The sequence below is a fragment of the Anas acuta genome, chromosome Z (genome assembly GCF_963932015.1).
Source record: "Anas acuta chromosome Z, bAnaAcu1.1, whole genome shotgun sequence".
Taxonomy (NCBI): Eukaryota; Metazoa; Chordata; class Aves; order Anseriformes; family Anatidae; genus Anas; species Anas acuta.
In genome coordinates, this window is record NC_089017.1 from 23,372,136 (window position 1) to 23,399,914 (window position 27,779).

The 27,779-nt window shown below is 43.0% G+C and overlaps 1 protein-coding gene across 2 annotated transcripts in view; it reads left to right on the forward strand.

Moving 5' to 3' along the window:
- DMRT1 (doublesex and mab-3 related transcription factor 1) overlaps positions 1–27,779 on the forward strand; it is a 60,903-nt gene that overhangs the window by 3,627 nt on the left and 29,497 nt on the right. For both annotated transcript variants that reach the window (XM_068667354.1, XM_068667355.1), the window contains exon 3: positions 18,206–18,489. In XM_068667354.1, the coding sequence (XP_068523455.1) occupies positions 18,206–18,489 (284 nt within the window). The remainder of the gene's footprint in view (positions 1–18,205; positions 18,490–27,779) is intronic.

Below are 27,779 nucleotides of genomic sequence, written 5' to 3' on the forward strand. Positions count from 1 at the left end.
GTAGGTAGTGTCATTAGCTCTGACATCAGAGAGTTGCCTCCTGTCTTGATGTGGTGGTACATCAGTTCTGTGTGGCTGGGTGCAGAGCTTATACCTGATAGATAGAGCAGTTAAAATGAAGCTGACATCTTTGACTTCTGTTGTGTAGACAGGAAAAGGAAGAAAGAAAGAAAGAAAAAAAAAAACATGAAAAGGAAATTTAATTAATTTTTTATCATCTGTACTGATGCCAATAACACAGGTAAATACACATCTGGCTTAAAGAAATGCTTGTGAAGTGGACAGTGCCTTGCATTAACTAATAGAAGGACAACACATAGGTGTGTCTGTCACGCAACTCTGTCTTGAAGGCCATTAAAAGCCTTGTCAGATGGATTTGTTGCATCCGTTGCAGACAGGCAGTTTCAGGCCAGTTTCAGGAATTTCTCTGTGAAGCTTTTAGAAGAACTCGTTGATAAAACAATAAATAGCTTTTTATTTGCTTTTTTGTTTTCATTATTGCAGTCATGTTACTGTCACCTTTGAATCAACACAGTCACTGCTTTCGTCTTTGGGTTACTGCGTGCTTTATCTATAGTGATGGAAAAAACTGACTAAAGATTAAAGTAGTATATTCAGTAATGTATAGAGATGCCTTGTAACTCAGAACAAGAAAATCCTTGCTTGTTCTGAAAGGCCAAAAAATTAAATTGTCTTACTGTCAACAGAATTTGCATAAGCTTTGATCTTAGTGTTTTTTAAATGTCTGTAGTTATTTACTTTATAAGCTCTACTTTAATGTTTTTTATTAAATTGAATTAACTTATGACTCATTAATGAAAAGTATTAATTAGACAAACTTTAGACAACCACATGCTTGTATAAACACTTGAAAACATGAAAATCGCTAACTTTAAAATCATTTGAGTTCACTTTTCTCTTTTACTTTAAGTAATTGTAAATGTTTTGCCGTCATTATTTTCTTACTGTAGATTTTTGTTAGCAATCCAAATACATTGTTTCTCAGCCATTTTACTGAATAACTGTGTGTAGGTCACAACGTTTAAAATACACAGCTTCATCTCCAGAGAGATTTGATTCCAGGCACGAAGCAAGGCAGGGTCAGCTTTGTTTGCCAGAAATGAATGAATGTGGGAACGAATACGAAGTTGGGTTCATAATTTTGCTTTCTAGGCACCCAAGCAGAAATTGAAAACTGTGCTTAGTCTTTAAGCATCTGCAGTATGTAAAGTTCTGGCCCAACTAATTTTGGTGGGTTCACCTGAATTTTGTGTAACTACTCATGCATATGAGTTTAATGCCACTAGTGGATGTGTGTGCAGGCTCTGAGGCTGCCTGATGACAGAAGCTTCTGTGTGTTTAACTAGAGCAGCTTTATTGGGTGTCAGAATGCAGACTTTAGAATTTGAAAATTGAATTTCTATGGTGAGGAGTACCACTTGAATCGCGGCGTGCATTTTCTTCCTAACAGTCACAGAGATATATAAATATCTGTGTGTATATTCTGGCCTTTGCTTTCTGTAGAATATAAAGGTCTTCTGAAAGTAGGTAAGAAGCTGCAAGGTATGATGTGTCATGAAGCTCTTGTTTTAGGTATCAGGGTGCTTCAGGACCAGGTACTTGAAGGGTTCTTTCATTGCTGTTTTATGGTTTTACAGATACATTGCACTGCAAGCAAAATGAGAAACCCTGCTTGAGCTGAAGTGGGAAGAAGGACATTGTGGGTTATTAGGATTTAGGGGACTGTGGCACAAAGAAAATGGGAAGTGACTCAGTCACAGCAGGTCTCATACTCGGAGCAGGTATCACAGTGTCTCAGTTTGGTAGGCCGAGGTGCAGACTTTGTGAGAATTTGCAGAATAATTAATGCAGGCAGAGAGAGTCAAACTCCTACTTGCAGCAGAAATCAGCAGCTCCCTGTGAACCCTGGAGAAGCTGAGAGCCACATTCCTTGTACAACACGCGTTAGACTGTGCAAGAGATCATTTTGACAGTGGTAATTCTCTTCCTTGGGTAAGGTTTTGGCTTCACCAAAGCCGTTTTTCTTTTGAAGTCTGTCACGCAGGGCATTGTTTGCCGCTGGAGGAATAATGTGTGAAGGAGTCACACAAATCAGACACAGTGCCAGGGAGGGAGTCTTTCCTCACTGTATCTATTTTATCGGAAAATCAGAAATATTATGGCACCTGCAGAGTCCCGAGACTGTTTTTCAGATCCCTTTATGACATGCTATTTTTGAAGAGGGAAAGAATGAATTATCATGGTCAAAGTGTAAAGGTTTATCCATTTACCTTCCCAGGCTTGGAAACCGTATTTGCTTTGGTGGGAGCATATGTTCCCTGAAAAAAAGAAAAGCGATCTGGGAGGCTGTAGGGTAGTTGGAAGGGAGTGGAGTGTGCTCACAGGACATTATCTGAACTTCTCCAAACAAATTTTGTAGTTTCTGTGTGTTTTCCCTAAAAAAAAAAAAAAAAAAAAAAAAAAGTGACCATTTAATTATACATGGCAGTGAAAAGTCATGATAATAGGGCATCTGCAGCAATTGTCTTTCCTTGTATAGAGCAGGTACATTTTGTTGGATTAACTAGCATGTGAAGCCTCAGGAAAAGGCTGTGGGGAGGTACTTAAAATGTGCCTTTGAGACGTTTCAGTGCAGTGTTTTTAAGCCTGGATCCTTCTCAGTTCTATGCCAGTTTGGTATCGTTGCAATTCTAGTATTTAGAAATCACTGAAAAATAATATAAAGCATGGTCATGAAAGAACTGTGAGTGAGAGCTGTTCACACTGAGGGAAGGAGACACACAGCATTTTGGCCTTCCTCCATTTTGTTTGGTCACAGACGCTTGGCCTTTTCCAGGCAGGACGGGATGGCTGCAAGATAGGTCATGGAAAGTTCTGGAAAGTGCGACTTCTTCCTGGTCATACTCATGTTGGCCCGTGTTATAAGCATCCAAAATAGACAGAATTACTGCGTGCTCTTACACACCGGCTCCTTCTGTGTTCTGCGAGGTCTGTTTGCTGTTGGATTTGCCAGAAGCATTAATAAAGGCATTATTTATGTGCCTTCATAGTATCACTGGCTGGCAAGTTAAACATATCATTGTCAGTCTTTGTGAGTAAGAAGCTTACAGGTGTTATTTCCCTTTGTAACATTTATTATGCATTATGGAAACAAAATAGTGTTCTTCTTACCTTTCTCTAAGTAGGTTCTCCCTTCAATTTGAAACTCTTTGGATGACAGAGTTTTACCTGGTAATAAAAAAGGATTGTAGAGATGCAGTTGTAACTCCAGGCTGAATGAATGAGGAATGAAGTGTCCCAGATGCCTTTGAAAACACTGGTTTGCCTTCTTTTCTCTTCCTTTGCTTTTTTGTTACCTTTCCAGTATATTTATGCCTAAATGGCTGTTCTGTTTTGGATTGACCTTTTCTGTGTTGTTGCACTTAAAACATTGCTTCCAAGAGTTTACAGACGTTGTGCTACATAAGTAATGAAGTAAAAAAATGAGCTATTACAATTGGAAGATACGATAGTCTGATTTAAAAACAAAAACAATAAACAGAAATTTTATTTTTGAAAGAAAATCCTTTTATGTCTTAGCAGTATAGTGCCACATGCAGTCAGACTTTCCGTTTTGTCCAAAAGTCTCTTCTAGGCAACTGAAGGACAACATTAGGCAGGTGCTGTGAACATTTCATGATGAAGAGTGTTCGAGCAGTGGAACAGGTTTCCCAGAGTGGTTGAAAAGTCTCTTCATCCTTGGAGAGACTCGAAACTCAGGTGGATGGTGCCTGAGCAGCACAATCTAGCTGTGAACGTGCCTCTACTTTGAGCAGAGTTTGAGTGAGCTGGCCTCCAGAGGACCTTCCAACCTAAATAATTATGTGAATCTACAAAATGTCTACTTTTTCATAGTGGCATTAAGTCTACATATTGAAATTTGTCTTGTCAATACTGTTCAGTATTCGTAGGCCTTCAGCTGAAATCCTGACTGTTTTGACCTGAAAACACTTGATGACTAAATCTACATCAGATTGCAACAGAAAATGTTAACTTAGTCAGTGCTAAGATGGTGGCTGCATGACCTCAGAGTTTTTGGTGGGTCTGCAGTGGTCAGTGCTCCGTCATCCTGCTCTTATTGTCATTGCCTCCTTATTACTTTCAAACTTATCATTTTCTCCTGCTGTGCCTGCTACCAGTACTTCAGCAGTTTCAGTTGCTGTTTGCCTTCTGGTCTTGCCAACTTCCTATCCTTCCCAAGAGCCAAGAAGCCCCATCCTGGTGTTTTTACCTACCTCCTCCTACAGGCAATAAATCTCTGTTCACATCAAAGAGCATAGTTGAACGTGATGTGTCTCTGCTAGACTGTTAACAGCTGGTATATTTTACCCTTGTTCCTCATGGTTGGAACTTGATGATCTTGATAGGTCTTTTCTAGCCTGAGTGACTATGTGATTCAGATGTACAAAAAAAAAAAAAGAAAAAAAAAGTTAGCATCCTTTACCTGTGGATAACATCTTTCTATCCATAACTGTCTGCTTTTCTCCAGTATGTTACACTTAAGATGAGAGAAGAAGAATCATGTTTACATGGGACTCTTGTAAGAATTTATGAACTTAGCTGTTTAGCATTGGCGTTATTTCTGCAGCACAAGTTGGACTTCTTGTTGGGAAGCAGCTGCTGGAGATTGTCTTCTGCCTGTAAAGTGGTTTTCCTACTGGCATGAATCTCTGTCAAACTGGACCAAGTAAATATTCAGTCAGTGTTTCTCTTTGAACAGTATTTCCACAGTTTAGGATAGAAATAGGTCTGCATCTCTCCACTGCTTTGGTTTAGCTGTACTTGGGAACACTGCAAAAGAGTTTTGAGCATCTCATTATAAAAGGACATAGATAAATCTGAAAGGATAGAGGGAAGGGTGACAGAAATGATGTATGGCTTGTAGAAAAGGAGACTAAGGGTGGATATAACAGTCTATAAATATTTGAGAGGTAATAATATGGAGGAGGGGGAGGGATTATTTACAGTGCTTGAGACAGCATAACAAGGAGCAACGGCTTGAAACTAAAAAAGACAAAATTAAATTAGACAGTAGACACTTTTTCTCCTAACTAGAAGTGCAATTAGCAACAGAGTGACCTGCATAAGGACAAGGGGGTAAGTGAAGCATAATCACAAGAGGTGTTTAAGAGTGTGTTAGCCTGCGTTCTCAAGTGATTAATACGGAGGTAAACTCTGATCAATGCGCAGGTTAAACTAGATGACGGAAATCTCCTGCAGCTTTGTCATCTCCTTTGTGATTCATTGCCTATGGCCATTGTTTGACTGTGTTAAATAAATCATAATGTTACAGGGTTCTGCATCCCTGATTAGATGTTTCCAGTTAATTCTCCAGTCCTGGAACCTGCAGCTTGCTAAGCTTGCAGTTTCCCTTTTCAAGCAATATTCTTTCATTGTCTTTACAGCTTCTTGTGTATGTGCCTGTCTTTTTCTGAGCTAATGTCTGAAGTGCCACGCATGTTTATTAAACGAGGCACAGACTGGTGAAGTACTGAGTTTCTGCTGTATTTGGGAAAGAAGTAGAACTAGTGGTGATTTTCAGAGTTGAGTCTGCAAAAGAAGAGGTTTTATTTTTCCTTTCAGGCTTTTTTGATCGTGTTTGAATTGCTGTGGAATTGTAAAGATAAAGAGCAACATGAAAGGATTCTGAGAACCTCGGAAAAAGTAGTTCTGTTGTTGTTGTTGTTTTTTGTGCTGGCAGGTGTCATGAGGCTTGTCCAGGGCTGTCGCCACCAGAGGCAGCGTCTGGGGAGAGCTTCCTGCAGTGTGGGGGGAGCAGGGCAGGCTCAGGACCAACTGCGAGCTACCTGCTTGCTTTGGGAGGGAAGGATTGCTTGGCACTAAAGCTCCTGTAACAGCAGAGGTGAAAACGTGCAGGTAGCTCAGAAGACACTTCTATCCCCCTTTCTCTTTCCAGAAAAGTTTTGTTTGTTTGATTTTTACCCAAAGAATCACGAGTAGATTTTTTTTTTTTTTGTTAATTTTTCAAAATTTTTCATTATAGGGCTTTCTGAGCATGCAACATTTTTCTCTCTGGCTTTTCTCAGACATGGCTCAGGTTTCCAAATGTACTTCTATGCGCTAGAGCTCTGTAGACCCTCAGCTCATGGCAGCAGCTTCTGCATGCTGAATTGATTTCGGTAGCAACCATGCAAATTGGCCGAGGACCCCGGTTGCTGTGGGTTTCTCATCCTGATGAAGGCCAGAGGTTGGTTGGAATCCCTTACTGTTCTTTGTGCCTTGGAGGTTCTCCCTCCATCATGCTGGTATTTGCATATGTGCGTTCACATTTAGAGAGTTATCTGTGCCGGCTTGTGCTTTCCATTTGTCATTATGCACACCGAGATAAGGATTGAAGCAGCAGCAGTAGATGTACTGAGAATTTTCTATCTGTGGGCACATTATTATGCTATCTGCAGCTAACCTCTTGTTCCTTTCTGTGTCCTTGAAACAGTTATTATGGCTTATCTGAATGTGTGGGGCTTTCTTTCTGTTTTGAGAAAAGATATAAGTGGGGAGTGAAGGCATACTGCACGCTTCCTTAACTGAGCATTGGCGTGATTCCTTTCTTTTTTTTTTTTATGTGCTTTCTTGTACCTTGAAGACTGCTTTCTTTTGCTTTATTTATAAACTTGCTTCCATATTAATGTCTCTGGTTCATGTCCCATTTTTAGTATATTAGTCATTTAACGACTTGGGGACAAAAAGGCGGTTTTGAAGATTGCTTTTGTAGAAATACTTTTTCAAATGCTTGTTGTAGTTACATTTTTTTCCCTAAACTTTCGTAAACTTTCTCCTACATTTTAGTACCTGCTGGTTTTAGACAGAGTTATGAATAATTCAGTGGGTTAAGTACAAATGTTATTACTTCAGTTCTCTGCTCTGTTTTCTTGAAGAGCTTGTAAAAAGTTATTTGAGCACAGAGCTTCTTTTCCTTTGCAATGACATTGGATGCCTATTTATTTTATTTATTTTTTTAATATCCTTTTTTTTTATCCTTTATTTATTATTTTATCCTTTTTTAGTATCCTTTCTCTAGGATACAATACAATACCACTTGTACTGCTCACAGCTTAGGCCACCATTTGCTGACAGGAATGCTTACAGTTATGGCTGATGTACCATGCTATACTGTACTGCACTGGTACTGATGTTTCATAACCTCCATTGGTATAAGCCACGGTAGTTCCAGTCGCTGTGTGTTTTGGTTTGTTGTCTGTGCATGTAAAAAAGTCTTTAGTGGTGAATTTGCATTTGCATGGAAGCAGGTTTTGTGAGCATAAATGGTATTGAATCTATGGAGTGATCATCTACAAGAGTGATGTGTGCAGATGTGATTTTTTGCTCACTGTGCTAGGCCTGACGAGTGTCTGTCATGATTCTTTGCCACTCCTGGAGATTAGCTTTTCTATTACACCGCAGGATACAGAGTGGAAAAAAAAAAACAACAACAACACTCTTTTTTTTTCTAGTTGGTCTTTTTTAGAAACCTTTTGGGTTTCTGTCATCGTATGGCTTATAATCAAGCACAGACTCTAGCTAACTCCAACCATCATCCTACTCCCTTTATTATTTTTAGTGTAAGCCGTAATGATTTTATCCCAGTCATATTTCCTCCAAGGTCTCCTATCTCAGATGCTTGTAAAGCCTTCCCTCCCTTCTAGCGTTCTCTTTGATCTCCTGTTAATGACTTAAATCCTTTTACATTTAATCCACACTGAGTTTCTTTCTCCTCTCAATTTGCTTCTTTGGACCTGCAGGTGTCTGGGCTGTTTTTTTAATGACTGTCTAGAATTCTGATTTCTTCCCTAATTTTCTTTCTCTTTTAATTCCCTTCTTCTGTTTTCTGAAGTCATGTCTAAATTTTGCTCCTGTTGTGGACTAAAGTAATGTCTTGCATGTCTGATATGCAGTGAGTTAAATGCTTGTATCTCAAGAGGAGCAATAGCACACATACATGCACACACAGAAGTCATACTACCAGTGGTTATTCTGAATATTGAGAATGGTGCCTGCTTTTTATGCTGATGATTTTCTGAAGCACTAATTTTGTTGGTCCTGATTTCATTAGCTGTCATTCATGCTAATATTTCTAGATTTATAAATTGCCCTGCTGTCTCAGTTTAACAAGAACAAACATATGCTGTTTTTAGATGTTTCAGTAGCATTAAAAAGGGTTCTTTCATCTTCACAGATTCAGAACAAGATTCAAAGATTTTGAATGCTTATTTTTCATTAAAGCCTTTCTTTTCTTTCTTTTTTTTTTTTTTTTTCTCCAAACAAAGATTTGAGTACAGTCACTATAGCTGTCTTAAAAAGACCAAAAATGCAAATTAGGAAAGAGCAAGCATTGTCCCCCAGTTCTCCTAAAAAGATAGCTGCTCTGCTCTAGTCAGTGGCAGAAGATTTTGGAAGTGTAATTTGCTGCTACAGACGTCTTACTGAGGGCCTGAAGCCTGCATTAAGTGTGGAAATAAAAATTATTTTCTGTAGGTTTTATTTCTTCAGTCATATTAGGAGGATTTTTAAGTTGTGTGCTAAACGCTTGCAGCAGATCATTTTTATTAAGCGCACACTAAACGTGAACAAAATGTGCCTTCCCCAGTTCTGCTGAAATTGGTGGTATTTCAGCTCCTCTTAGCTGAAGTTAGATTGGGTTTTTGTGTGTCACCAGGAAATTTGCTATGCCAAGCTGCAGTCTTCTAGCTGGGATTCCCCTCCCCCCTCCCCAAATCACATTTTCCTTTGAAAAAAAATGTTGTGTATGTGGATTCTAAAACGCACTAAGAATGTTAAAATTGGGAGGTTTAAAAGTTATGTTAGGAACACACACTGAATTAAAGGTGATCGGAGCCATTATGGGACAGTAATTCTACATGTGGAAGAGAGGAAGACATGTTCAATAATTTATGGTGATCTTTGCTGTGGAGAGATGGTGACACTGCTTTCATTCCCAGCAGTAAGTGAAGTCAGCAGGATTGGGTAACCTGCATGCAATTCTTTCTTAAAAGGAAGAAAACTTGATGAGGATGTTTCTGATCTATTATTACGGATTTCCAATGGACTTTTAGCACAGGGGAAATTCCTAAGGCCTAGAAGTTATCTGATCTCATACCAGTTTTAAGAAGAGTGTGGTAGGATAAGTGGCTACAAATCCATTAAACTGACATTAGTTTTCGCAAAAACAATGGAATGGACCACAGTGGACTACAATTTGTGGGAAAGGCAGAAACTCAGACATTAAAGGTTGCTTATTGAATGTGAATTAACAAAACTTTGTGTGCTAAAAAGTCCATCAAGTTAGTAACCTTCTATCATTACAGAATTGCTTGACAAAGTGAAATACCAATGCAGTCGAATTCTGTAAAGCATTTGCTTTTGTATCCCCTGATACCTTGATTAAGAAACTGAATTGACAGAAGATAAATTGGGGAGTGGGGAAGCAAGGAGGGCTGGTAAGCAGCATGGAAGACAGAGCACCAGTGCAGGAGAGTGGAATATCAGTGGCTCCTGGTGGGAAATGATGGGCGAGGACAGATGTGTGATGGGAAGGAGGGTTAGCTTCTTCTGTGCCTGAAGCTGGTGAGGTGGCTGTGGGACTGGTGGGACTCCTTGCTGGTCATTAAATAGGCAGCCTATGCCAGGCCCAGGAGCTAATTACAATTGGAGTCTAGGAGAGGGGACAAGTGAGATACCTTGTTTGTGTGACCTCTAGTTTCTTTTTATAACTATTAATGGATATATAGCAATGGTCTGAACTTGCACACCTATGCTTGAGCTTGGCAGGGCTCAGGGAGGAGTCACAGGCATGATTAAAAGACCAGAAAACATTCCCTGGAGTGAGAGACAGTAGTTTACTCTGCCCTTTAGTGACCCTCTTGTGTAAGGTTCAATTAATCCCCACTGTGATTGTTCTGAACAGTTTATGCCTTTGATTAAACTTGACCAGCTCAACTTAGGGTTTTCTCTGTCTTTCCACTAGATGGGTTTTGACTTTCTCAACAAAAGCAGTATGCGGATGCAGCATCTTGTGAAAAGATGACATGTCAGAGTGCAAGCAAGATGACAACATATAACCTTAGTTCTAAAAGCTCCCGGATTTTTTTGAAGTGTGCTGTAATTTTTATCCTGTAGTGCTTCTCCCTGGCTAATGCCATTCATGGTGAGAGGCACTGTCCCATTTAGGACTGGTGTAGACCTGGAGAGGTGGAACTGGAAAAGCTGAGCCTCAGGCAGCGTTTGCTTGAGTCGTGATTCCCAGAGTTACTCTTAGGAGGGGTAAAAAAGTGATATCCATTCCTGCAGTGTGCAGATGAGTATTCTGTTGGCAGTCGAGCAAACCTTGAGAAACAGGAGTGTTCAGCCGCTGACGTCTTCACGGATAAAGCCTGGGCCTGCAGACAGTGCTCCCATTATGCCCATGCCTCTGATAAGGCATACCAAACCCGCGGCTGGGTACCAGACCTGCACCGAGGCGGGCAGCCACTGCTTGTTTTGTCCGGGGGTGGTGGGAGGCAGGGGCTGGCAGGGGAGAAGTATTGTGATAAGGAGGGAAAGGAGGGACTGGGAAGGGTCTGTCCCTCTGCTTGGATCTCTAAGGGGAGGGACAGGAGCATGGGAAGGGCTCAGAGTTGTTGCATCACATTTTTTAAATTAAATTTATTTATTTATTAATGTGCATTTCAGTGTTAAGAACAGCATTATCTCTGTTGGGGAGCTGTGTTTCCCAGCTACGGTCGGAGGGGCACCTAAAGACTGGTGTGACAAGAAGCTGTTCCGGATGTGATTTACTCTCTTGAGCCTGGAGACACAGCTGCTTTTAGCCCACGCGTCTCATATGGATGATAACAGACTTTTTGACCTCTCCCTCTGGTAGATGTAGCTCAGAGCACAGCTGGACACCCAGGTCTGTTTGGGTAGGTCACTCAGCAAGAACGAAAAAATGGTCCCACTCTTCTTGTCCTTCTATCCACCTTGAACACTGCATGTCTTCCTTGTGCCACTCTTACAGTTTGCACCCTCCTGGTGCTTGAGCACTATCTCAGAGTGGTCAGGCAAAGGTCTGGAAACTGCAGAGAAACACAAAGAAGAGTTTAGTCCTTAGAGCAGAGGCTCAGCTAGCTGTCTCTTAGGGTCTGAGCTCAGGGATGTTTTTGGAAGTTCCTGGTGCCTGCTTTTTCACTATACTTTTAGGGAGAAGCCTTGATAGGAAGGGCATAATTCTGCATACCTTGAACTAAAATAATTTGTATTGTGCAGTTTTAGCCCAAAGTACAGATGTGACCCTTAAGGTTTACTTTTCTTTATTGTGAAGGCAGAAAAGTATTTCAGATTATTTTGTATTTAGGAAGTTCCTTTTATCACACAATTCAAAAGCCTCCAAATTATTTCTACTAAAACTCACTAACTGATAATTTCTTGAATATCCCTTTCAGATAGGGAAGTGGGTTGAGAATCTGACACATTCAATTGCCAGAGAGAGGATGAGGGACAGAGGAGAGGGAGCTGGCTTGCCTGAGCTGTGTTTGTCTGTGAGGGTTGGACATCGTCCTTACTAAGAAGAGTGACAGTGCCTTGATTCACGGGGACTGTCATTAGAGGCATACTGCAATGCGAGGCTGCATCTGGTCCCTAGCTGGGAGCTCTGAGACCAGTGGAGATGAAGTCCTGGTCCTTAATGAATGTATGCCAGTATCCACAAAGAACAATGCTTTTAGATCGGGTCTTGCACCAGATTTGTCTCTAATGCTCAGGGCCCTGTACTACAGTGACAGAAATGGTGAATTAGGAAGAGGGGTTGTTTAAATCCCCTTCCACTTGCTGCACTGGCAGTAAGTGGGCTTATGTGTGAAGGAATGGGGCTCAGCAGAAGCCTCCGCAGTAGCATCAGTCTTTGGGGAGAGGAATAAGAAACAAAAGGTGGCACTGAAGAGCAGCACAACTGGTGCCTTCCCTGGAGCCTGATATTCAGGTTTAGCCATTTGTTGCGGTTGTGCTCCTCAAATTCAACCAGGGAGACTCCAGCCTCTTCCTATTCTGTTCCTTCTCTTTCTTCCTAAAGAGGTTCCCCTTCCTCCCCCTCTTCTCCTTGTAGCTACAGCAGGGAGTGGGGAATAGGGAAGGTGTTAGTGTGTAATATTTTGTATGGTATCATTATACAAGGTACATACAATAAATCACACATTACATGCTTAGACAATTTACTGCTGGCTTTTGTATGTGCTGTGACAAGTGCTCAAAAGGTCAAAAAAGCTTCCTTAACAAATTTGATAAGATAATGCAGTGAGCTGTAACAGCATAAAGTCCTGGGGGCCATAGACCAGAATAGAAGAAATAATTATGCATGGTAATGGGTAATTACAGATAATGGCCTTTTTTGGGGGTGGCAGAAAATACACAGCCCCACAGCCTTGCCTGGAATGAACATTGTCTAGCACATTAACTTTATAGCAAGCTAAAAGTTCAACACTGGAACCAGAGATAATCCGCAACTTCTAATGGAAAGAGAAGAGAAATACTCCTCTGAAAGGCAGAACGAGTGTGTGGGTTTTGTTCCTGGGGAGGCAGAGTGTCTCCGGAGAAAGTATGTAACGATGCCAGCTTTCTTTGACATCTGAAACAGCTCTGTCATGATTGTCTGGTGGGAGAAACATATTGTTCCAGCGCTTTTGATTATTATGTTGGGGAGTGATTTCACACCAGCCTCATTCAAGGCTACTGTCCGACCTCAAAGCCAGCTATGAATTGAACTAAGGCATTGCAACACTTAATATTGCCAAGCTAGTTAATAGGACTGTAAGGATGCTTTTATGCACTACACAAGGGAAAATTATCAGATGCAAATACAAGACTCTTTTGAGGTCTGAAGGCAAGTGTTTTCTGGCTGAATAATTAATTTTTAATGTTTTAACACCATAGCTGGCTTCTGTAGCAGAGGCTGTCTTGCAGATAGATGCAAACGCTACCACGGTGAGAACAATTGTTTTGAACTGAAAACTACAGCAAATATAAAGTACCAAAAGCTGCAACTCTGCTCACTGGAAACACTCCCTGCCTTCCTTCTTCTTGAGTAAATGTGTTACTTGAGTAGTCAATTTCATTTTTAATTTTCAGCAGCATGTCTGTGTAAGTGTAGAGGCTTTGCAGGGGGATAAATAAGAACTATCACCATACATGTGTGAACATACATACATATGAACATCATAGATGTATGAAAAGAACAATGACCATGCATGTATAAAACAACTCTTGTCAATAAATGGAGGCAGTGAAATTCTCTTGATTACCATACCGTGTATGCACAAACCTTTTTCTGAATCAGATGTAGACTGGCCATTACGACCACATCAGTGAATTGAACTGGGCTACAGCATGCTCTCAGACATTGAAATTGGACTGTATGTGCTCTCCTTATTTTTAAAATGATTCCTGGCATGAGTCTGCCCCAAGCTGATTAATTCTATTTCCTGGATTCTGGAGTGTGGTCTAGTAACCATTCCCAATAGGCAACGTGATGCTGCCACCCTGTTTAAGAGGCAATGAAAGTTAACTAGTATGGACTTGCTTTACATTTGACCTCAGCATCAGTGACTTGCCCAAATATGTTTAAATTACTTATCTCAGTGTATAACAAGATGTATAACTAGCCCTTAACAGTACTGGTAGGAGTAGAAAATACTCCATGCTTATGTTCAGGATGAGTGAATGGAACAGACAACTTAGTGTTTGCATTTCTTGGTTTGCATGTTTAAAAACACATTCGCGTCTTTGAGATAGAGATGATAGGAATTCCTGTAAGCTCCTTGTCATCTCTTCTCTCTCCTCCTAAAAAGTAAAAAGGGAAAGAATGATCTATATACAGGCTTCTGTGCTCATCTTGCCATGCATATCTGCAATTCGTGTAAATTGCCATAGCTTTTTTGAAGTAAATGGTCTGAGACTGGCTTACATTAGCTGAGGACTGGACCACTGTTTTTCACCTTGCTCTGCTAAGTGAAGGCAGGAGCCTCTCACAGGTTATTGAATATATAAGACCCTTATGTGTAACTGACCCCGAGAACTCACCTTCCTTAAAAGAAAATCCCAGCCGTCCTGAAATGAATTACTGGTTAACTACTATTAATATGCCATAGAGCTGGAGAGTCGCCTACAACACTACAAGATCAATAACAATATTTATCATGCATCCTATCGATCTTCTATGAAAGAGTGGGTCGTATTTCACACTGTGTACATAGTGCAAAAAAAGTAGCATCAGTTCTCCACAGGAATTAGTAGAAAAGAGCTTGGAAAGGCACAACGGCGTGAAGCGATATTGTTGTCTCATTGCCAGAGTACTGCTCACAGAAGGAAGGCCTTGGACAGTCCTGCGTTGTAGGCTCAATGTCCCAAAAACTAAGTGAGGATTTTAACAATCCCGCATTTGTTTTACTCTTACATTTCTGCTCCTTCAGAAAATTGTGCCTCAGAAGTTTGGGGCAAGGTTATACGTGCTGTTGTTACCCCAGAGCCCTTCCCAGCTGTTTCGTGGAGCTGGTAAAGGCAGTCAAGACGTGCGCAGGCCCTGCAGAGCCGTGTTGTTTTAAAAGGGCAGATGGAGGGGCGAGAGTGGGAGTCTGGCGGCACAGCAGCAGTTGCCTTGTTGAGAGCTTAATTCCTGTCCAAAATTGCTCCCCTTAGAGCAATGAACCTCGGGGCTGCCCCTCATGTGCAGGTGTTGTAATGCGGCAGGCTCTGAAGCAGGGGAGGACCCTCTCCTTGCCAGCAGAGCTATTCAGCTGTGTTGAATTACATTTGGAGAAAAAAAAAAAACACAAAGAAACACAACTGAAAGCTGCCTTCTTGACCTTGATATCCTCTCCTTGCAGGCAGAAAATATAGCCAAAGACTAACAGCCTCCTTTTAGTGGGATACCTTGCTCTGTGAGCAGTCGGAGGTGAGGCCTGTGGGAAGGCTCACCATATTGCCAGAAATTACCATACCAAAGACCCTCTGAAGGAACCCCATGACACAGAACTGCAGTTGCAGCCATTGCTTAAAGTTGATCTGCCCTATTCTTCAGCTGTAATGGTGTTTAAGGATGGTGTAGCCCAGAAATAGTGTGCTTGCCCATCAGCTGGCTTGCAGACTTTGGCTGGGTATAAGCAGCACGAATACAACAAAAAAACTGCTGGATTACAGTTAAGATGAAATCTTCTAGGGGCAGGTCTCTGAGAGCCTTGCTTTACTCCAAGGACAATTTGGCAGTGCTCTTTGGCTGTTAATTCTGCTCCTGTCAGCAGGTAGCACTTCTCTGACAGTACCCCATGAAGATACTGGCTGGTCTGACTGGCATTTCTTTCTGAGCCTGCATTGCTCAGAAAAAAAAAAAAAAAAAAAGTCAAGGCTTGCAGGGGAGTTACTATTCATTAGTAGTGAAGTTTTTTTCCCCTCCATGTATTTTGCAGTTGCATGTGTTCTGCACACGTAGTATATGTAAAATGTATGCACTAGTAGTAGATGACAAGATGCAGCCAGGCTGAGTGTATAGGAGCGCAGGGCTGGATTGCAGCATGGCTTTTGGCCCTGTGCATGCCAGAGTCCTTGAAGAACTGTGAATTTTGGCAACCTGGTTCAAGACTGGGGGCTACTGTAGAGTAACCTCTGGGGTGCTTTGACCTGTCTGGCCTCTACCTGTCTGGCATAAATACAGTGCCTTGTATAAAATAACTGCTTTCTCTCAGGTGAAGAACAGAAAAATGCTACAGTTGCAAAAAAAAAAAAAAAAAAAAAAAGACACGTCACAAAGCATGATGTCAAAGCTAAACTCACTCCTGAGTACAGGAAGAAAATGTAAGTTGTGGCGTATGTTTGTTTTCTCCTACTTTTTGACAGATATTGCCAGGCTGCACACTCCTCTATTCTGTGTGTAAATATGAGAGATACTCTAAAACAGCCAGCTGGCTGGGTTCTTGCTCACTTAGAGCTAAGTGGCAGAAAAAGCAGATGCAGGAGGCTCTGTTTGCTAATAAACAAGTAGCTCATTGATGTAAGCAAAATGTCAGCAGCAGCAGAATAGGGACAGGGGCACGGTATAATTTAGTGACATGAAATAATGCTATTCATGATTGCAGCTGAAGAAGTGAAACAAAACTGTATTGTCAATGGCAATAATTGATAAAACTGATTGTTGGATCTAGTGTGCAGCTTAATACATGGTACTATGGAAAGTATTACCCTGGCTGTGAGAGGCTGGCAGAAATGCCACTGTACCCCTCTTACAGATAAGTAACTAAGGTATGGAGATACAGAGAAAGGAACAAAATGAAGAAGGCAGCACCTGCCTGACATCTCTGTTAGGGATGTTATTTTATAGGTACCTGTTGTCTGTGCTGCTTCATCTCCATACTGATAGACCTTGAGAACCCATCAGCATGCTTTAAGCCACAAAACAGCAGCTTCTTGCAGAAGGGATCATTATGCTGCAGAAACCATGTAGAGTAGTGCAGTGCAGGATTACAGGGATGTGAGGTAGGACCCGAGCTACATGGGCTTTACAGTCATTCCCTTGTTTAATATGTAAACGATGTGGCCAGCAGGGCTAGGGAAGTGATTGTCCCTCTGTATTCGGCTCTGGTGAGGCTGCACCTCGAGTACTGTGTTCAGCTTTGGGCCCCTCACTAGCAGAAGGACAACGAGGTGCTCGAGTGAGTCCAGAGAAGGGCAACAAAGCTGGTGAGGGGTCTGGAGAACAAGTCCTACGAGGAGCGGCTGAGGGAGCTGGGCTTGTTCAGCCTGGGGAAGAGGAGGCTCAGGGGCGACCTTATGGCTCTCTACAGGTACCTTAAAGGAGGCTGTAGCGAGGTGGGGGTTGGCCTGTTCTCCCACGTGCCTAGTGACAGGATGAGGGGGAATGGGCTTAAGTTGTGCCAGGGGCGGTTTAGGTTGGATGTTAGGAAGAACTTCTCTACCGAAAGGGTTGTTAGGTGTTGGAATGGGCTGCCCAGGGAAGTGGTGGAGTCACCATCCTTGGAGGTCTTTAAAAGACGTTTAGATGTAGAGCTTAGGGATATGGTTTAGTGGAGGACTTAGTGTTAGGTCAGAGGTTGGACTCGATGGTCTTGGAGGTCTCTACCAACCTAGATGATTCTGGGTGATTCTGTAAAAGTATATTCAGGATGTGGTTAGACATGGTGAAGAAGGTTGTAGCAGCTGTTTTCTATATCTGGCTTGGCTAGGTAACTGATGGAGTGTGTCAGAGCTTGGCTGCAAAACAGTACCAAGGAGCACCTTTCTTTTTCATCTTTGGAAGTATCACAGGGCACCAGTTAATACTGGAGTAAAGAAAACAGGACTTCAGACATCCTCTGAGAAGCTCCCCTGCCTTAGGGAGAGGTGGTAGAGGTAGACCTCTGCTGAGGAAGGCTGTGGGTATGCAACTGGGTGGCTTTCAGTCCACAGGCTCTCAAGAGTGCAGGCGACAGGTCATGAATAATCCCCCCCTCCTCCTCTTTTGCCAGGGGTGTAAGAGCTTGTTCTGCTCTGTGATTCTGTAGGCAAACAATAGCTAAATTTGGGTACGGACAAGAACTGAGGGTCTTCCTGCTCAGCATGAGCATGTGGGCTGCTGGGGCACCTTGGCTGATTGCACTGTGTTCCCTACTGAAGTTTCTCTTGGCATTGTGGCTGTTTGCCTGTTCCAGAGGCATGCCTAGAAAGCATCCTCTTGCCCATAGGATGCCAAGCAGAAAGGGCGGTGAAGAAAGCATTGTCATTCTGTAGTTAGAGCCTTTCTATTTCCAAGGGATTAAGAAGTATGGCACACAGTTATCATTTAAAAATAATAGAAGATTGCGTCCTTAGCTAGTATAAATCATCATCAGACGAGCTTATGTTGCTTAAGGACTCAGCACACTGTCTTAACCTTTGGTGAGTTTTGTCTCTTCTTTTGCAGTCTGTAGCAAGTACAGGTATTCTCAAGCTTTGAGTAAAAACCTCAGACCTCCTGATCTCCCCCCAAACATGCAGCAGTTTTTCAGCTCCCACCTCTTGCTATTCATTACCATCTGTCTGGCCTTCAGGAGAAGCAGTAGCTTACCAGAAGCTGAAAGGTAATGCTCTTTATGGAGCTTCCTGTTTCATAATTGCTTGTGTTTTTCTTTTCCAGAGGGACGGATGCTCATTCAGGACATCTCTTCCATCCCCAGCAGAGGGCACTTGGAGAGCACGTCTGATTTGGTCGTGGACTCCACCTACTACACCAGTTTTTACCAGCCATCCCTGTATCCTTACTATAACAACCTGTACAACTACTCCCAGTACCAAATGGCAGTGGCTGGTGAGCCTTCCTCAAGTGAGACAGGGGGTGCAATTGTAGGGCCGGCCATGAAAAACAGCCTTCGAAGCCTCCCAGCAACATACATGCCAAGCCAGTCAGGAAAACAATGGCAGGTATGATGTTACAGAGGTATTAAGTGGCAGAGTGAGATGGAGGATGAGCTGTTTCTTAGGCCTGATAATGACTTCGTGTGTATGGTTTCATGATGGTGCAAAACCAGAACTAGAGTACAGGATGGTATTAGCAAACAGCCAAAATGAGTGGTTTTGATGTAGTACAATGAAAACAATGGCGTAGGTATAGGTAGGCCACCACAGACATGGGTGAAGGGCACCCACTTGACGTTATGTTCTGATTTACATCGTAGTAGATTATGAGCTGTTCTCCAGAATCACGCAGCATAACATCCCGGGAGCTTCAAGCATCATTTCTTAGAGGCTTTGCTCTCCAGGAACCTGTTTGTTTTAATATATTTCAGCTTTCACCTCCAAAGCAGTGAAGTGACCCATCCTATGAGGCCCAAGGGATCATGTTATTCTGCAGGGGTTGACGGCAGTCATTTGAACATGGTGTAGGGTGTTACTAAGGGTGTGTTCTGGTAATGTCCTCTTCTGGACTTGGGATTTCAGCTTGGGTAATTAAAGTCAAAGGCTGTGTCTAACAGGTTAGCAGCAGAGCTTTTTATTTCCCGTCTTGGTATTGTGTCAGTTAAGGGATAAGTCCAAGTGAGGCATCTTACTCTAGGACTAGGATAACCATGCCCTCCAACTCACTACCAGTAGAAGACTGGAGGAAAGAGGAGACCTATCAAAGCAGGGGATTGCTGACAAAATAGGGGAAGTCTTTCCAGTGACCCTGAGTGCCATGTTTGGCCTTGGGCTGCAGTTGTGCCTTTTCTGTCTGAAATTAAACTTGGAAGTTGCATCCTTTGAGCCTGCATATGTCTGTGTCTCTTGTCTGAGGGCACACGAAGGCAGACCTCTCCTGTAGGGCATCAGAAGAGGGCAAGGTTCCATCTCCAAAGGCTCTGCTGTGAAACCACACAACACAGAAAGATGAAATGTCCACCAAAGCCTCCTTTCTGACGGGAAGAGTTGGTGTTTCCCTTTGCTGACAGAATTTCTCTGGCGATTCTGGCACAGGGAACAACTTTCAAAGAGCATTTCAGCTTCTGATACTGAGAAGCTGGAGCTGAGACCATGGCCATTGCAATTACTGCCAGTCCACATCACCTTAAGTGAGGCTTTACCAGCATTAGACACCTTTTTTCGTGAAAAGGTCCTTCTGAAAAGGAGGGGTCTTGTGGGGCAACAGCCGCTGGGGCCATGCATGAACCATAGAATCACAGAATGGCTCAGGTTGGAAGGGACCTTAAATATCACCTAACTCCAACCCTTCTGCCATAGACAGGGTTGCCACCCACTAGATCAGGTTGGCCAAGTCCCCATCCAGCCTGGCCTTGAACACCTCCAAGGGTGGGGCATCCACAGCTTCTCTGGGCAGCCTGTGCCGGTGCCTCACCACCTCTTCATTCTGAGTGAAGAATTTCCTCCTTATATCTAGTCTACATCTATACTCTTTTAGTTTAAGACCATTGCCCTTTGTCCTATCATTATCTCCCCAAACAAAGAGTCCTTCTCCATCTTTTTTATAAGACCTCCTTGAGTATTGAAAGGTCACAGTGAGGTTCTCCCTGAAGCCTTCTCTTCTCCAGGCTGAGTATCTCCAGCTCTCTCAGCCTTTCTTCATAGGAGAGGTGCTCCAGCCCTCTGGTTATCTTTGTAGCCCTTCTTTGGATGCATTCTAACAGGTTTCATTCTAACATGTTTCTAACATGTTTCTTGTGCTGAGGGCCCCAGACCTGGATGCAGCACTCCAGGTGGGTGGGACCTCACAAGGGCAGAGCAGAGGGGCACAATCCCCTCCCTCCACCTGCTGCCCACTCCTCTGTTGGTGCAACCCAGCACACAGTTGGCCTTCTGGGCTGCAAGCACACACTGCTGGCTCATGTCAAGCCTTTTGTCCACCAGAACCCCCCAAAGCCCTTCAGGGCCCCCTTCAGGGCTGCTGTCAATGAGTTCTTCTCCCAGTTTGTACTCTGGTCTGGGATTGCCCTGACCCAGGTGCAGCACCTTGCACTTGGACTTGTTGAACTTTATTAGGTTCACATGGGCCCACTTCTCCAGCCTGTTCAGGTCCCTTTGAATAGCATCTCTTCCTTCTTTGGTATCCACTGCACCACTCAGCTTGGTGTCATCTCCAAACTTGCTGAGGGTGCACTCAATCCCATTGTCTGTGTCATTGATGACCGAAAAGCACCGGTCCCAAGACAGACCCCTGAGGAACTACGCTTGTCAGCAGTCTTCACCTAGACATAGAGCCATTGACCACTACTCTCTAGGTGTGGCCATCAAACCAATTCCTTATTCCCCAGTTGGTCCACCCTTCAAATCTATATCTTTCCAGTAGAGATTAGGATGTTGTGTGGGACTGTGTCAAAGGCCTTACACAAGTCCAAGTAGATGACATGAGTCCTGTCTTGTCGACTAATAAAGTCATTACATCATAGAAGGCCACCAGATTGTGCCACCAGGCACAATGTACCCTTGGTGAAGCCATGCTGGCTGTCCTGGATCACCTCCTTGTCCTGCACAAGCCTTGACATTGCCTCTGGGAGTATCTATGCCATGATCTTCCCAGGCACAGGGATGAGGCTCATAGATCTGTAGTTCCCTGGGTCTTCCTTTCTAACCTTTTTAAAAATGGGAGTAATGTTTCCCTTTTTCTAGTCATTGGGACTTCACCTGACTGCCATGATTTTTCAAACATGATGGAGAGGGGCTTGGCAACTGCATCAGCCAGTTCCCTCAGGACCCTGCTGATGCATGGCATCAGGCTTTGTAGACTTGTAGTTAAGTTGTGTCAGGAGGTCCCGAATGTGCTCCTCACTTAGAGTAAGAGGGACTCTGCACCCCTAGCCCCCATTTCTGTACTCTGTCCAGGGCACATGGCCCTGTTTCCACTGTTTGTGCATGTCTTTAGCCTAAGTTTGACCAGCAGATCCTTACTCAACTATACCTTCCCTGCTTGATTTATTACAGGTGGGAATAGAGAGCTCTTGCACTCAAAGGAAAATATCCTTAAATAGTTGCCAGCTCTGATCAGATCCTATGTTTCTAATCAATTGGTCTGCTTGTTCCCTTCAATATTGATCCCTACTACTGGTAGGATGGAGGAAAACTCTACCTGTGTACCAGATCCTTCAGTCAATCGCCCAAAAGCCCTAAAGAATTTTAAAATCATGGCTTTGCAGCAGACTGCATTTGTTGTTATGTCCTTGTCCATTTAGTGTTGTTTCATGTCCCCTTCTCAAAATGAGTACAACTGTAGGGGGAAAAGAGCTGTCTCCCTTCCTTCCACTGTGTTGAACCACACCACAAAGGTGGCTTCACCACCGTTTCAGTTAGATTAGTTGGTAGCATCTTCTGTAGTTGCTGAATTTGGTCACCAGACCAGGGGGAAAAATAGTCAAGGCAAAAGTGTGAATAGGATTTTGTGTGTGGTAATGAAGCAAGGTGCCAATGCTTTTTTAAGTTTAATTTTGGTTCATTGGGTTAATGTAGCACATCATAACAGAGCATTTCAGATTGAAAGTTACTTCTTCTGAAGCTTTTGCAGGATGTTACAGTAGGAAGAGCCTACTGTGGAGCTGATGATAGGAGACGTCACAATACAAATGAAAGTTTGCAGGATTTGTGCTGTGAAAGTTCTTGCAGGGTTAGTCCCATGCTTCACAATTCCTCCAAAAAATAGAAACTTCTTTGATTTTATTTTCTTGAAAAAAAATGAAAATAACTTATATGTATTATTTGTATGGATAGTGCACAGTGTTTGAGGAAGGGACCCTTGAAAATATGTTATAATACATTGAACCTAGGATTGAAAGTGGTGTTCTTTTAGTTCTGTTATCATCATCACAAAGAGATTCTTCACTGAGAGGGTTGTTGCACACTGGAACAGGCTCCCCAGGAAAGTAGTCACTGCATCAAGCTTGTCTGTGATTCTGTGATCTTATATTCTATGATCTTATACTCTAATTTGAAGCTAAACTGTATGTGTAAGAAGTCCAGACCTATGGGGCCCTTTGGCTCATTGTTTCTTGACATCTACCTAACTTCTGACATTTATCATTAGTTTATAATCTGAGTGAGTATCCCATGTGTTTTATATATACAACTGTACTTGTTTTTGTGGAGACCCCTTAAAGAAATAAATGCAATTATGTATTTTCCATTCATTTTATTCTTGTCTTGCAGAATCTGTAAATAACTTGTAGTTAAGCACTGCTCAAATTAGTGGGATAGCACAGAAGATGTGATTGGGGGGGCGGGGGGGGAGGGAGGGGGACTGTTTTACCAGCAGGCTCAAAGCAGTGGGTGTTTATTCTCACTTTGTGGGATGTATAGTGTAGTTCCATTCATCTCTGTGTGAATTTACTTTCACCTGAGGTTTGAATGTATCCTGGGCAAACCTTTTGGGATCTTTGAGTGCTGTTCTGATGAGAAGTCTGTGCAGAGGGCATAGAGGCAGTACGTCCTGCCTGCCGCAGTGACATCTCCCCAGCTTCTAAATGGCCTGAACCCAGAACCCGTGTCTCCTGCTCAGTAGTGTGGAGTGTGGTTCAAGGTCAGTGTACCTTAAAAGATTTTTCTTAGAGACTGATCTGCAAGGAAGGTTGTTATTGCTGGAAGAGTTACGAATCATGGGATTTGCGTGGTATTATGGCAGCATAACATTGCACAAATAATCATAAAAAGTTTTACAGTGAGAGCTAGACTAGATAATACTTGATGGCCGTGGGTGCAGTGATGCTGAGACTGTAAAACCCTTCATGGCCCTGAAGAGGTTTTGTTGTAAGGAGAATGAGCTGCTGCATATGGTTAAACGTTGATTCTGCACACAGAAGGCTACCAGCAAGGCAAGATTGTAGAAATGTGGTACTTAATGGAGAAAGATGAATGAGTTTCACTGCCAAGTACAGTAAGGGGTTTCAGGAGAGTCTCAAAGCACAATCCACAAAGAGGAGCCTTGCTTAGACCTTGAAGGGGTTTGCTTCCAAACTTACGTGGGCTGTTTCCTTCTAGAGAAAACACATAGCTGTGTGTACACTGGTATTTTTGCTGGACTGCCTGTACTGACTGGGTTACTTTTTTATGTAGACGTGTTTTCTTAACCGGTCTTCCAGTAATAGTGAGTCTGCTTGTGTAGTTGGTAGTGCTATAACTGCTCTGGTTAAGGTTTTTGATTTTCTGCTCCTTTGCTAAAACAAAAGCTGTGCAATGCCTATCGTAGTAGTAAGTGTGAGCCCAGAGGAGGGTTTTGTGCTGGTACAAGCCAGCCATGTGCTCACAGGAAGGTTCTCCTGGCTCAGGCAGTGCAGATAAGACCCCTGCCTTCTCTAGGCTCTGTTGGTGGAGGCTTGCTTGTCCTGGAACAATTGCATCCAGACAAGGAGAACTGCATACTTACAGTAATGTAACATCTGGGTGTAGACGGGGCCTTCAGCAGCCTGGCAGTCTGCTGTTTGAGGATTTAGGGAGCAAGGGAGAAAAGCTGGGGAGGAAACGTGTGAGTGTGTGTGGGATGGGATGAGGATTAATGCATCATTGAGCCCTGGCAAATAAACTGAATCACTGAATCTTTAATGTAGATTAATGTCAGATTTCATTAGTCTTTGTTCTTTGCAGAGAGACTCGTGTACTTGAGTGAATTTGCCAAGGTACATGTTTCCGAGGCACTTCTCTGTAGGTTTTATTCATCTATATATAATTTCCCCAGAAGCTGTATCCATCATGATTTGATAAGCATAATGAAGACAACAGTCTTGGCTGAGACACTTAGATTCTGATGCTTCTGCCAGCTCCGAGGCTCAGCATTGCATCTTAAGAAAACGCAGGCTTAGGTCTGAGAGGAAACATAGCAGATGTGGTGGTTACTCTATGTCTCCTTAACTCTGCTTCTCAGGAAGCAACTGGACCCTCCCTTGAAGCTCTAGTAATTGTTTGTTATGACAGGAATTTATATGCATTCAATCCAATTAACAGTTAAATGAATTCACCAGCATTAGGATGGCAAAACAGAGCACATTAATGTATAGTGGAAGCTGGTGCTGCTGGCATTGCTCTGGTGACCTGTTTAGGGACAGCAACTGGAAAACGCTGAGGTGGCTGCAGCCTTTTTTTTTTTTTTTTACTGCAACAAAAATAAAACTTGAATGTTAAAGTCCAGATCTAATCAGGTTTAAGTTCTCCAGGGTGGCAATGAAACTGCTGGCATGTGACTCGCAGCATAAGGATAACCGTGACTCCTTCTGCGTTGGTATCCTCCCCAAAAAGCGTTAAAACTTTTCTGGTTCCTGCAGCTGGACCATTAGAGGGCTGCAAGATGCAGAATGTGTCCCCCACACCTGTAGGCCACTGGTGTTTACTCCAGTAACCCCAGGGATCCTTCTTTGGGCAAAGGTGAAGGTTGGCTAAGAGGCTCTGGGCAAATGTCAGAATTTCATGTAGTTTCTGCTTCATGCTGAGTTGTTTTTTGTTGTTGTTGTTGTTGTTGTGTTGTTTTTTGTTTGTTTTGTTTCTGTTTTCTTTTCGCTTTAATGCAGCTTGTCAAATCAGTATTTTCAATTCCAGAACCTGTTTTTTTCTGTTCTTTCCTTAAACCCAGTTAGAGCAAAGACATGAAATTCCTATTGGTGAGAGTCAGACTGAGAAGTTCTAACTCATTTTCTAAGAAGGAAGTTATGTTTGCCATTTGGAAGTGAAATCAGTTCACACTGTTGACTTAGAGAAATGTCTTTTAAGAATTTTGTAAAAAGTAGCAGAGATTCAAATACGGCTACTATTGCACGTGGCTGTGGTAGGGCAACTAGCAGTTTGAACTTTTGAGTAAAGAATATTGCCCCTTTCAACTTGCACAACCTGTTTCTGGCACAGTTTTTTTCCTCCCATAAGCCTGGCCTTCTTACAGTAGTGCGTGGACTGACTCTTCTGGTGTAAAATGTGTAAATGTACGTGTGGGTGCATGTGTTTAAATATATACACATTGTGCAAGTCACCCGACACAATCCCAGTTTTATGCGTAAGCAGTGTATTATATACTGTATTCATAACATACCCTTCACACTACAGATTTATGCTAAAAGTATCCTAATGTTTCTGACAGCTCATGTGTGACATGAATGTAATCCATATTTCTTGGAGGAGCTAATCTAAGCGGTTTATTTTCCGATACTGCTGATAGGGCTATATCTCTTGATGTCACAGCAGTTGAGATTCTGATGGTAACATATTGTTTATGGGTCACTGCCTTTGTCTCAAAGAATAGGTTGGAACAGAATAGCAAAGGTTAATTAAGTTTGTCTATCAAGGAGGGACAGATATAGATGTCTCTTGTATTTTCTATGCTAGAATCAAAGGAAGTCAAGACAGAGTGTGATAGTCTCTTTTTCCTTGTGCTATAAAATATGCTTACTTGGTTTTAGGAATGAAACAAAACCACCTTGAGCAGTGCAAGTGCAGCAGCAGTTGTGAGGGGTCAGCTCTCAGGCGGTAGCATTACCAGATGGGAGAGCAGTGGCCACCCTGCTTTACATCTTGGGAAACTGAGGCACAGAGTTGTTTGGTGGCTTGCCCAAGGTCACACAGCCAGCAGGTGATGGACCAAGGGTCCTTAACATCCAAGTTTCTGCTCCAGTGTCCTGCTGTTGTATTCTTGCCTCACACTAAAAATTGACTTGTGAATTCTGTTTGCAAATGACTAAATGCAAAACCGAATTTTATGCCCCCTAAAATTGCCTTTTTTTTTTTTTTTTTTTTTAAGACCCAAGGAGGAGGATATGTTAAGACTCTTAACGGAGTCTCTCTGGTGTTTCAGTAATTTTGGGTTTTGTTCTAAGATAGCTGGTGGCAAGTCTTGGGTGACATGGACACACGGAAAACCTGGGCTAGGATGTCTTGGCTGAGTTCAGCTAAGTGGTAGTGATGATAGTTTGATTTCTTTTGTTGCTCAGAAATGCTTTGCAGTGCTTGCCACCCAGGATTAGCATCTGTGACCTCCCCCTACTTTTTCTTCTTGGGAATAACCCCCTCCCCAGTCAGGATCAGCTGCAGAGTGTTAAGGTGATAATGCTAAGTATAACACTGGCTTGCTCGCCAAGAGACTGCAGCTGGCTGCTCCTATGCATAAAAGAATTACCCATATGATGCTCTGTCTAAAATAAGTCATCTGGGAAGGGCAGCCCATTTGCTAGTCTCCAAGGCTGGAAGGAGAAATGAGCCACCAGGTGTGCCTGCCTTACCTCTTCTCTTTCTTAGATCTGGCCACCATCACTCCTCAACTCTTCCTCCACCAGGAGTACATTTAAAGGCTATGCAGATGCTGCCAGGAACATGGGAGGAGCAGCAGGACATCACTGTTGACAAACTTTTTTTGTTTTTTGCAGGACTCCCTGGAATGATCTGAACTGACACAGAAGCATCCTCTTTATGCTCCTCTGTTTTTTGATACATGTTCTGTCACTGCTGGACACTGCTGTAGAGCTGCACTGGCTGTTGTGCTCAGTGATTGACAAATCCTGCTTCCAGCTTGCCTGTGTGTGGACAAGCCATGGCTGCACCTTGGTTCCCCATAGAGGCTCTGCAAGTGAATTCCTCTGCAAGAGAGAATTCCTATCCTGCATGGTCTTTTTATTAGGCCATGTTTATTTCTTCATGGGTTCTTAGCATCCCATTGCTGCTTGCAGTACATCCTTTGAGTGGTTACGGAGTGCACACTGTGTTGTACAACTTAGAGCAACTTGTAAATATTGAATAGGCCAGATGTGCTTCTCAGGTGATCTGTGCCTTCCACGAAAGTCTGTGAGATACTTGGTGAATTGGTGGTTTTCAATTAAAACACCCTTCACCCTGCAGCTGGGGCAGAGCATGAGCAATGCTGGGCTAGAGGGGGTACTCTGGAATAAGTCAGAAACTCAGGTGTGCCCTGCAGAGTACGTGTCTGCTCAGGTCTGTCAGAGGGGGGGCAGTCAGCCTTTTGCACTGCAGCAGAATTGCTTCCTGTAGTCCTGGAGGTAAAGAGACAAATCCTAAGCTAGCAGTGCTGTGGAGCCAGGCACGGTACACAGCCACAGTCAGGTAACTCCTCCTGCTGCCAAGCTTGCAAAAGGAGAGGAGAGAGTGGGAGGACGTGTCTGGGGTTGCTTGAGATGCTGCTGTGGTGTCTGCTGGAAGGCAGAGTACTCAGAATTTGTGTTGTGCCCTTCTCTTCCTCAGCATTTCCTCACCCAAAGCATGCCTTGTTGTTGTGGCACATAGCCAGCAGTGATGCTGACTGGCATGGCTGG